This window comes from Pollicipes pollicipes, unplaced genomic scaffold, assembly GCF_011947565.3.
Source record: "Pollicipes pollicipes isolate AB1234 unplaced genomic scaffold, Ppol_2.1 Scaffold_2555;HRSCAF=2994_pilon_pilon_pilon, whole genome shotgun sequence".
Taxonomy (NCBI): Eukaryota; Metazoa; Arthropoda; class Thecostraca; order Pollicipedomorpha; family Pollicipedidae; genus Pollicipes; species Pollicipes pollicipes.
Genome location: NW_023596136.1, coordinates 34,220,674 through 34,232,818, shown reverse-complemented (window position 1 = coordinate 34,232,818; position 12,145 = coordinate 34,220,674). Strand labels below are relative to the sequence as shown.

The 12,145-nt window shown below is 53.3% G+C and overlaps 1 protein-coding gene across 1 annotated transcript; it reads right to left on the bottom strand.

Moving 5' to 3' along the window:
• Window positions 1-8,892: 8,892 nt before the first annotated feature.
• LOC119100639 (cysteine sulfinic acid decarboxylase) lies at window positions 8,893-10,750 on the bottom strand. The gene is made up of 2 exons (XM_037223719.1): window positions 10,547-10,750; window positions 8,893-10,351 (listed from the first exon to the last, which is right to left on the bottom strand). Exons 1-2 carry the CDS (start codon window positions 10,748-10,750, stop codon window positions 9,014-9,016), a joined length of 1,542 nt encoding a protein of 513 aa, XP_037079614.1. The 3' UTR covers window positions 8,893-9,013.
• Between the last annotated feature and the right edge of the window lie 1,395 nt (window positions 10,751-12,145).

Sequence of the window (12,145 nt, the reverse complement as noted above, 5' to 3'; positions counted from 1 at the left end):
AATAAACATGAACTCAAACATTTCTGGCTTGAAATGACCAAAACCACCGCTGTAATATTAGAAGATGTTTACATACGTCGATACAGTAACTGTGCTGACCTCAGTTTACGCTCCTCTCTCCACAACACAGATGGGCAGGAACATGAGGACTGTCTCCAGCGATTACGTGCTTCACTTTGTTGTTAAATTTCGAGGTGAGCTAGAGACACCATCCTTATAGGTTTGCGCAGCCATCATGCGCGCTGTGTGTCGTACCTCTATGACACGTCCTCCTTCAATGCCAGCTCGATTCCTTGTCACATTGGGGAACAGAGCTGCGCTCGGGGCGGGGGGCGCACGAGCCCATGCCCACTCCGTCGCTCGGGGCGGGGGCGGCACGAGCCCATGCCGCTCCGTCGCTCGGGGCGGGGGCGCACGAGCCCATGTCACTCCGTCACTCAGGGGGGGGGTACATGAGCCCAATGTCACTTCCGTCACTCTCGGGGGGGGGGGGGGCGCATGGGCCCATGCCACTCCGTCACTCGAGGCAGGGGCACACAAGCCCATGCCACTCCGTCACTCGGGGCGGGGGCGCACGAGCCCATGCCACTCCGTCACTCGGGGCGGGGGCGCACGAGCCCATGCCACTCCGTCACTCGGGGCGGGGGCGCACGAGCCCATGCCACTCCGTCACTCGGGGCGGGGGCGCATGAGCCCATGCCACTCCGTCACTCGGGGGGGGGGGGGACGCATGGCCCATGCCACTCCGTCACTCGAGGCAGGGGCGCACGAGCCCATGCCACTCCGTCACTCGGGGCGGGGGCGCACGAGCCCATGCCACTCCGTCACGAGGTGGAGCTCCCGACCATCGGACAAGTAAGGCAGTAAGACCGCTGGAAGAGTGCCAAGTTTCACGTTGCTTGAAGCATCCAACCAAAGCGCCACGCTAAGAGACGCCAGGAAAAGACCAAGATCAGGGAGGCATTTAGAGCGTTTTGTGCGGTTATCACGCAATAGAAGGGCCGGACATCGAGGCCCTGCTACGAGCTCACCTGGGGCCAGACGAATCCGAACAAAAAATGTGCGCGCGCTTCCATAGAGGCAAGCAGACGTAGTTAGACGACATGAACATGGGATGGATGCTGCGAGGCATCCGCCTTACTTTCCACCCCTCTCTGTTCTGAGCTGTTCCAATGCTTAGCCGTAATCGATGTCTTTACGGTAATGCAGATCAGAAGATCCCGAAAGCTCGGATTGCACGCGTTTTAGGTGAATGCATGAATCTTATTCATCGCGAAAAACATTTGGGCACCAAGGTACAGGCGGTCGTGGCTTGGGCAAACCTACGGGTTCCCACATGGAATTGGTAGCGTGCTGGGTTGGGTACGTGTTTTGGGAAAGTTATGGTTACGGGTTTGGGCGTGGATAAGACGTTTACGAAATGACGGGTAAATACGTCAAGAAACACTGGCAAATAACGTTGCTTGCGCTCCTTTTAATCATTTTTATGGGGGCGTAGATTCGGAAAATAAGTTTGAGAGAGGGATCGTGCACTCAAAATTAACGACAACTCCCTTCAAAAGCCACTTAACCATGGATTTGGTCCACATTCTTCGCAAAGTTGGGGAAACAGGCTGGTTCCCAAGTTGGGGCGCTGGAACCAAAAGTTGGGGTCGTGTGTGGGGGGGGGGGGCTTAAGCCTTCCCCCACTAAGAAAGAAAATACATTCCTGGACACGAACGCGATTTTCTTAAGGAATTACTTCTGCTTACCTGTGTATTTAGGTACATTTTCTACCCAAGATCACTGTCGAGGAAAATATGGCTGCTCGTTAAGAGCCCAATCTATAGAATCAGTGACGTAACGTTAAATGTGTTGAATTAAATATCCCCAATCCGTAGGGTATGAACCTGCGCCAACAGGCGAAATGTAGTATTTTACGTAATGCTTGCCACAATGTTTTGTCTCATCTTCTGATTGCCTTCTGCCGTTTCGGTAAATCTCCTGACGGATCATAAATCTCAGATTAAGGATTGAAAGATCAAACATATCAAATAGCAGCTGCTACGCAGGCGATCACGCGCCCGGTCACAGTCTTCACCTGAGCAAGGCTTACGCAGCGCCACCAACGGTCGGGCAGCAAACTAAGCCGGCGACAGATCTTCGACAAGAAACAGATCAACAGCCTTCTGGGGAGCTGGCTCGGTGCCAGCTCATAACATCTTCACCAGACGAAGAGCGAATGTCTGGTCTCCATCCGAACTCACAAGGCGAGCACACAGTCACTAACGTACCCCACTTTCTGCTGGATACACAACCCCGAGCACGAAATCTAACTTCGCCGGACACGCGGTCCATGAACACACATCTACGGGTACACACAGAACCTTCCGCACAGAACACACAGAACAGAACACAGAACCTTGCGATGAAAACGCGGCGAGCTGATGACAACCGTCTGGTAATACAGGTAACGTGCATGGATGCGTCTGCGCTGTCATCAGTTGACACATTTACCTCCAGGTCTGCTGCACTCGACGTGGTGCTCCTACCGACTCGCGTCTCGCTCTCATTGTCAGGCGCAGCATTGGCGCAACTCGGCGTGGTGCTCAATCACCTACAACAGCGCTCATATCGCTTGGCGCGCCTGGTGCTGCCACGTTTTTGGAATTGGGAAGCCCGCGCCCGTCCCACATTAAGTTTGCGAAAATTCACCACCAAATTCATAGCCTATGTTGACCTAGGTGAACTGACTTGTGCCCAAATTTGAGGCTCCTAGGTCATGATCTTAGGTTTAAGTCAGGCCAGAAAAGGTCAAACCACAGATTGGTGTCCAAAGGGCACCCTGATCTTCTCATGCAATCACCGTGAACTTATATATCCAGTCTAAGCAAAAGGTCACTGATGCTCATCAGAGGTCAATGACCTGGTGTAACCTTTCAAAGGTCATGGTGACACAAATCGCGTAAGACTGCTTTGATTTCTGCATGTGAAAAACGTCAAGGAGTGCCCTAAGCTATATGTTCGAAAACAAAATGTTGACCTGGGTCGTTTTAGGTCAATGACAATATGTTGAAAAACAAACGGGTTCACAAATTCATACGTGCCATGGACAACATGTGACTAAAACATTGCTGAACTACAAACACGCCCTTCATCAGCAGCCTTCTCCATTACACACACAGCAGTGCCTGAACAATGACAGACTACGCTTGCTTCGTACAGTAGAGAGGCTTCAAATCTTTCTGAGAAGTTGTTTCCCAAAGCTGGATTCATTTCATACTCGAAATTGACTTCCCGTGAGTGTCACTGCAATGCCATCAAATCCCAGACACCGCAGCACTCAATGGCTCATGGCAAGTAGAAGACGATCCGGTGCGCCATAAATGACTTCTCGCTTTGCGTTTGTTTGTAAGTGGCTGATTAAACGTGACAACTGACTAGCTAACGCGACCTCATTTGTACGCTGAGGAAACGTCGCTGTTGAACAGCATCGAGACACAAACACGAGACGGTTTTGCAGCTGAAGTACCTAGGTAGCTTACGCACCTTACGCTTGCTGGTGCGATGAGTGCGCACTTTGAGTCTCACTAAGTTAAAGAACGCTCTCACTAGACCAGATCTAGGCATGATTTCTGGGTTGTTTATTGTTTTGTTGTGCCGCTTGTGCTGCTTCCCAACAATTATCGCATAAGATATGTGGCCATTGCAGCTGATTTCACATGAAGGCATAGGTAGAAGACATTTCATAACGTTGGATCAGATGACATTCAAGGTGCGTTCGGCTACTATCTTTTATGCACCAAGCATATCTTTTCCGCCTCAAAGTGTACCTTGGGTGAATTTCATACTGCGATTTTATATGTCAAAGGGTCTCCGTGCAGTATTTTTACATGGACGATGCAAAAGAAAAACTGCATCGACGCCTTGCATCGATGTAGAGAGGCTTGTTTAAGTTTAGTGAACAGCTGACAACATCGACCAGCCTTGGCTGAGCCCTTGGCCGTGCCGAGGCTAACGTATGTGCGCCGCAATCGCCGTTCGATGCTGCGGCATGGTGCGCTAAACGAACATGTAGTCCTGGTGGCTGAACGAACCGTGGACGAATCTATAAGACTTCACATGCATTCAGCAGACATGATCGCTTTATCTAGGTTCCACAGTCTGCAGCTAAGATCTGAGTTACACAGTCTGCAGCTATGGTCTGAGTTACACAGTCCGCGGCTAAGCTCTGAGTTACACATGACTGGTTTGGTGATAAGATGTTTTGGATTTGGCGGCCATGGGCATGCGCTTTGTGCAAGGGTATTCTTTCCATTCAATCGAAGCAGGACCTGTTGGGTGGCGTTTGATGTTTGAACATGGCCAAAACACTTTCTATCAGCTATGCCAGGCATTGTGTTCTTATCATGTGTATTGTGTTTATGGCAAGTATTTAGAATTGCCTACGACTACTTCTTGATAACAATAGAATGACTCCTGCTCTTTTGTTAGCTGCGAGGACTACAACCACTCAACGTATGTTGCATAGTTTTCTTACAAGCCGCTGTGATTTACCACTGGTGTGCTAACCACAGTATTCAAGCCATACTTTCCTCCTGATGAAGTTATTGAATGTACCATGGGAGACTATTTGTGAAAGATTTTGCTTGTTATTTTGGAAGACCCGGACATGAAATACGTTGCTTTTATGCCGTCACATATTTTGCACAGCTTCTGTTTTCATGAGAAGTTACTATGCTCAACTAATACATATTTGATTATGCATTTCTGCTGCAAATAAGCAGTTTGTAATAGTTTCTATTCTGAAAGTCCGCGATTACCTGCAACTTTGTCAGTAATATCCGCCAAAAGCCCGCGATTGCCTGCAACTTTGTCAGTACTACCCGCCAAAAGCCCGCGATTACCTGCAACTTTATTATCAGTAATACCCGCCAAAAGTCCGCGATTACCTGCAACTTTATCAGTAATACCCGCCAAAAGCCCGCGATTGCCTGCAACTTTATCAGTAATGCCCGCCAAAAGCCCGCGATTACCTGCAACTTTATTATCAGTAATACCCGCCAGAAGCCCGCGGTTGCCTGCAACTTTATCAGTAATACCCGCCAAAAGCGCGCGGTTGCCTGCAACTTTATCAGTTATATCCGCCAAAAGCCCGCACGTTGCGGGCCTGCGGGCTCAACAGCGGCAGCACCAGGCGCGCCACTTACGCCGCCTACACGACGCTCGGCACCAGCATCTCAACCGGGACGGAGATACATGTGACGCGCCATTCACATCGATACATGTGACGGGGCATTCACATCGATACATGTGACGCGGCATTCACATCACACCGGCAGATGCAAACACTTTTTCAAATTACTGCCATGAACAAACTTCTTATTCCGACCACGCTTGATTTCCTAGTCCGGGCGACCGACCTCGGTGACCCCTACGGCCATCGCAACGATTCGATGGTTTGCTGGTCGAACCACGATTCGCTGCACGCACTTTCAGCACCTTTTTACATCTCCTAACCTCTCAGTCCTGACGGGCGCCGTTGCCTCTCAACAACGACTGCAGAGCCTTCTCCTGATGCGTCAACAGCCTCAGATCGAGACCTCGCATGTGCTCTCGATCTGATCAGTATCATCGTACCCCACGCGATCTGGTCAGCATCATCGATCACCTCACTGGCGACGGGCTCACGAGGCTCGGTCCCATACACAGGCTCGAATGGCGGGTAACCAGTAGTTAAATGACGGAAAAACTTAAAGCTGATACACAAGCTCCTGCTCACTTGTGTCAGTCATCTGTTTTGACTCGCGTAGAATGTCAGCGCGTCACGCAGTGTACGTTTGAAGCGCGCAGTTTGTCCTGTCTGAGGGTGCTGCGAAGGCGTGTCAGTTTACTGATCTGCGGCAAGTGCTCTTTGCAAGTGCCTCACACAGGCACTTGCAAAGAGCACCTCCATAGTTTGGACCCTGGTCAGTCAAACTGCTCTTGAGTACACCAAAATGGACAACCAAATTAACAAAGCAGCCACAGCAGTGACACTACGCAAAAGGTTCCCCGACCACACGTAAAATTCCTACGCCCTCACAATGGGAGTCATGAGATGCGGTGATGAGAGAGGCCTTTCAACACGCGCATGTTCCAGACAGCCACGGCTGTAGGCACGCAGCCACCTTCAAGTTGCGCCAGAAGAAACGACAGTTGATCAGTTGCATGGTACGCTTGAGGTCAAAATGCGCTGACATAGGAACACCATGGGCTAATTAAAATCACGGTGATGAAAAAAGCTACCGATTTACGGGACATGATCGGCGACAAAGTGAAAACCTTCGCGAGAGGTTTGGTGCCAAATTTGTAAAAATGGTAACAACTTACAACAGATCAAACCATTTTACAACAGACCATCCTAGTTAGGCACCAATCGAAGCTTAATATTGGTCCGTACTGGCTAACGCTCGCGGCAGAAGCTTGTGTACAGCAGCATGCCAATAGCATTGACGTTTCGCTCTATGAGCACGTTGAGCCACACAATATTGCCAAACATAGAAGCTTTAATCAGGACAGCTTTGAGCAGGTGACAGACATATGCTACCAACTAAACTATATGTGTGCTAACGTGGCAGATCAGTGGTGACACAGTGTTTTTGCAAAGACCCTCAGATCAGTGATTTCACACGAATTTTCAGCCAAGATTCATTTGACATTGAAACCAGCATACAGTACCAAACAATTAGACTTGTTGCCAATCGTAATTGTCGTGATTTGGCTCAGCACCTTGCGACGAACGTAATAAGTCTGTTGCGCAACGTCTTGGATCATCTTGCCTTTTGAAACCGATGGTTTCGAATGCCCGAACGCGGCTGTGAATCAAGAACGGTGCAAGGCTGTGGGCTACCGTTGTTTGTGTTTGTGTGGCGAGAAGCTCACTGGCTTGAAATACGTCGTTAATGGTCAATCTTTTAAGGCGCTGTTCGTCTCGTCTTAGGACCTACCATTTAAGGCGTCCATGGAAGTATCATTGGAAAGCCCTGTCGATCCAGGAGGCTCGTTGTTTGTGGACGCCCATGCTGCAGCTTTATAGGTCGACTGGGGACGTCGGCGCGACGCGTGCCAAGGATCACACAGGGCTTCCAACTGCCGAGAGGAACGGCGGCTTTGGGGTAAGAGGCCGAGATCGCCTGGCGCAGGCCTCGCACACTGCCCGCTGCGACGCAGGTTCAGTGAACTGTCCAGCTGACAGGCGTGAGGTGCAGCGCTGGCACCCACCAATCGCTTTTTATCTTCATTATATTGTGTATGATGCTAAATGAAGGTAACAGAGGTGTTCACAAATATCGCGTGCATCTGCCGACACCAGTATTATGTGGATTTCGTACTAGATTCCGTTGATTGAGACTGTGATGGGAAGCCCGAGTTCTGCGCCGGTAATGATTGTGCAAGGATTGTAAAGGCCGCCAACGCTTCCAGCTGGTTGTGCGATGCCATTTTCAGGTGCTTGTAGAACTATGATAGTCTGTAGATGTAGGGCTACGGAGGTACAGTTTTGTAAAGTACTTACTGTGATCCGGACTCTAACACGTCAGTTCCGCAACGAAAGAACTCCCGGGGCTCTCGACTCCCGGCCGACTGTACCGTCTCCAGCGTCTTGAGCTCCAGCTCTTGCAGCTACCACTCTAGAGTACCTCAGGCGGTAGGGCCTGCATCAGCACTGTTTCCACGCCCGAGGTAGCCTTTTCGGGGCTGGCCCATTCTCCCGGGGCAGCTGTTCGTCCGATAAAGTCCGCCGACCACCGAGAGCGCGGACACGCCCCCAGGATGTGGCGCAACGCACCATGCGCCCTTGCTGCATCCATGCCCAGCACAGGCATGCACCGCCGAAACTATTAAAAAACAGCAATAGTTGCTCGTACTCAAACGTGAGTATCTTATCGCATGCCTGGACCCGAGATGAACGCACTGCCCGGGTAAGCCCGGGCTACCCCGCCTCCAGCTGCACCCACCACGTGCTGGGCTCAGTCGCTATCTTTGTTCCTGACACCGGGCGTCGTCATGCACCCACCACCTGCTGGGCTCAGTCGCTATCTTTCCTCCTGACACCGGGCGTCGTCATGCACCCACCACCTGCTGGGCTCAGTCGCTATCTTTCCTCCTGACACCGGGCGTCGTCATGCACCCGTCACCTACTGGGCTCGGTCGCTATCTTTGTCCTGACACCGGGCGTCGTCATGCACCCACCACGTGCTGGGCTCAGTCGCTATCTTTCCTCCTGACACCAGGCGTTGCCATGCCTGTTTACGTTCACGGCTGTCGCGAAGCCTAGCGAAGACGCAGAACATACAGAGAACTGGCGCGCGCCAACATTGTGACATTTCGCTGCGGTGTAGAATCTCGGCAACAGGTTTCACACAGAACTATGTGTGTCGGCAACACTACCGCTAAATGTGATCTTCGGCTTGCCTTCTGCCGTTTCAGTGAAACTCCCGACGGATCTGATATAGATAGCTGATACAGTAGAGTATCATCATATCTAAATCTATATCATCATATAGTTTGTAAATAATGTCTTGTGTCAGATAGTCCTGCAGGACGAAAGGAAGCCATCTGAGTTGACGGCCATAATAATATTTTTCCGAAACCTTCATCTTTTCATGCATTTAAGATGATCATCAAGACCCATCAGAGGCCATGTTCATCTCATCACGTGAATTTGAATTGTACCAAATTTTACTTTCGCGGGTGCCATCAATGCATTTTTGTTAGAGCTATAAGAACTCATCTTAAGGCAGTTCAGCTTTTGGCACACATTTGTAGGGCAGGTATTTCAGTCATTTGTCAGGCAGGTATTTCACGCAACTTCAGAAGTAGAAAACCGTGGTATGTGCTGCTTTTCAAAACAGCCCTTTGCACAGACTGAGACTCAACTGCTTACATTTATTCTGCACTTATGTGAACAACTAGCTTTATTTTCAAGAAGGATGCAACACGACCAGTGTTTGGGCAACCCGCGCCAAATTTCCTCTCGCTGCACCAGACTCCACTACAGCTCGTCCGCCAGCCTGTCGATCTCGTCTAGAGCGTAGTCCACCTCAGCCTTGCCAGGCTCCGGCACACACGTGAACACCAGGCGGAAGAAGTTGACCAGCTGCTTGTGCGGCAGCGGTTGGTAACCGACCATCAACGAGCCCTTGTGCACCATGGCCTCCTTGACGCGTGGTGCCACCTGGGACAGGTGCTGCCACCACGCGGCCGTCTCCTCCTGGCCGCGCAGCGACGGTGGCACGTACCAGAAACAGACGTTAGCGCACTGCGGCTCGGCCAGCACCGGCCGGAAGCCGGGGCGCAGCGCCACCTGGTCGGCACAGTAACGGGACGCCGCGAACGCCGCGTCCACCATGCGCTCGAGGCCGGCGTCGCCGTGCGCCTTCCACATGAGCCAGAGCTTGAAGGCGTCCACCTTACGACCGCATTGCACCGACTTGTCGCCCGTGTCGAAGCTGACGTCGTAGAACTTGTCCTGCTGGAACAGGTAGGTGGCAGCGGCGGCGTTGCAGCGGTGCAGCAGGCCGGCGTGGCGCGTCACGAACAGGGAGCACTGCAGCGGCGCGCCCAGCATCTTGTGCGGGTTCCAGGCCACCGAGTCGGCACGCTCCAGGCCGGCCAGCAGTGGGCGCCAGCGGCGCGAGAGCAGCGCCGCGCCGCCCCAGCACGCGTCCACGTGCAGCCAGAGGCCGTGCCGCTGGCAGATATCGGCAATCTCCGGCAGTGGGTCGTAGGCGCCGAGCACGGTGGTGCCGCACGTGGCGTTTACCACCAGCGGCTCACGATCCTCGGCCAGCACCTGCGCCACCGCCGCCTCCAGCGCGTCGGGCCTCATCCGGCCGCACCCATCCGTCGGAACGCGCACCACATTGTCACAGCCGTAGCCGTGCCAGTGGGCCGCCTTCAGGATCGAGTAGTGAGCGTCCTCAGAGGTGAAAACCACCATCGGGCGGCGGCCGAACAGGCCGCGCGTCTTCACCTCCGGGTGACGGTGGTAGCGTGCCAGCGCCAGGCCGTACTGGTTGGCCATCGAACCGCCGGCGGCAAAGATGCCGTCGCCGTCCGGCCAACTAATCAGTCGACGAACATGCCTCAGCACCTCGGCCTCGCAGAGCGTAAAGACGGGGGCCACCTCGAACGTGTACTGGCTCGTATTGAGACACTCGGTGAGAAGTGCGCCGGCCAGACCATACTCGTCCGTGCCACCGAACAGCTGATTGCGGAAGCGGAAGTCGCCGGTGCGGACGGATAGCTGCGCCGCGCGCCGGCACAGCTCCAGCAGCTGCTCGTCGTCGCTGGTCGGTGCGCCCAGCACCAGCGGCAACAGCTGCGCCAGCTCGGCCGGCGATCGGAAATCAATCACCGGCCGCGAGGCGCCGCCGTCGCCGCGCGCCGGAGCCGGCAAGCTGCCGACCAGCTGCAGCTGCTCCACCAACTGCAGCACGCGCTGGTAGAACCGCGGCGACTTCTGACCGTCGCTCTCTTGTCCAACGCTCTGGACCGCCGACCCGTACTTTAGCTTCGAGCTTGCCTGCTGCTCCGTGGCCGCATCGCCGGCTGCCCTGCGCGCGTCCTCGGCCGGTTTAACGTCGCCGCTCCGAAAAGCTGCTCTGCTCAGAACGTCGCACCCATTGCCTGCCTCCGACGAAGGGCTTTGATGGCGGGCGCCGTTCACGCCCGAGGCCAGCCCGTTCGCTGGCTTCGTGTGGCGGATCTGGCAGGAGTCGCCATTCATGGCGAGGTGATTGGAGCGCAAGTCGCTTGTGGGAAACTGGCGAGCAGCAGCTGGCGCGCGGCGGTGCGTGGCTGACTGAGTCGGTGGGCACTGCGGCAGGAGCTGGCAGACTCGGCGTGGTTGATCCAACGGTCCGGTCTGCTCCCCGGCGACGCGGCGTGGCTGGCCCAGCGGCCCGGTCTGCTCCCCTGCGGCTCGGCGCGAGCAGTGTCTGCCCGTTGGCTCGCGGGCCCTCTACACCGCCCGCTTACGCCACCGGCGCGCGCACGTGAGCCGCCCGTAAACATTGTAGCAGCCGACCACGTGTTGCCCCTCCCCCTTCCCCGGCACCACGGCCGGTTGTGATGCTGGGACTTTGGGCAGACAATGCGGTACTTTTCCACGAGGGAAGGCCGCATTTGCTTGCGTTAGTTTGAGGGCGATCGAAATTCTTGGCTGCTGGTCTTTCTCTCCCTCACCACAGCTTTGGCAGAAGTGACACATCAGAGGACACCGAACTATGGACGTTCCAAACTATGCTTCCAATCGTGACTGAACAATCGCCACTCAGAATTTCTTAACTCATTTTTCTCATGTCACTTCACCGTATCATGCAGGCTCGTAACATGGGCCTATGAAATTCCCGTGAGACGGAATGGTTCACACGGGCTCGCACAATGCATGTATGTCGCGGGGACGGCGTCCCGCTACGGGCCAGACTCAGCGCGTTCGACCGAAATAACCACGGTAATCGTCTAATTATCCTACTAAACGTGCCGTCGAGCCCAGTATACACGGGTTCAAAGTGTAGCAGGCTTACAATAGTAGCTCGTGACATCCAGCTCGCTTGCGCGCTCGTAGCAAATTGTTTACATCCACATTTACTTTATTGAAGGCGTCCACGTCCACGTCCACACCACGTCCACGTGGTGGCTGTTTCGCGCCTAATCGTACAAGAAAGAACCACACACACAGTATACAAACACACACACACACACACACACACACACACACACACACACACACACACACACACACACACACACACACACACACACACACACACACACACACACACACACACACACACACACACACACACACACACACACACACACACACACACACACACACACACACACATACACACACACACACATACACACACACACATACACACACACACACACATATATATATATATATATATATATATATATATATATATATATATATATATATATATATATATATACGGCACAAGTGAAAACAGTCTCATTCAATCAATCCGCGATTTAAAACAGGTAAGCATGCGCAGCGTGCAGGAAGCGCGAACAGCTGCCGGATGCAGTCCGTTCCACGCGGTGGCCACGGCGATACGGAAAAAGTCTCTGGATTGTCAGTCAGTCGGGACGC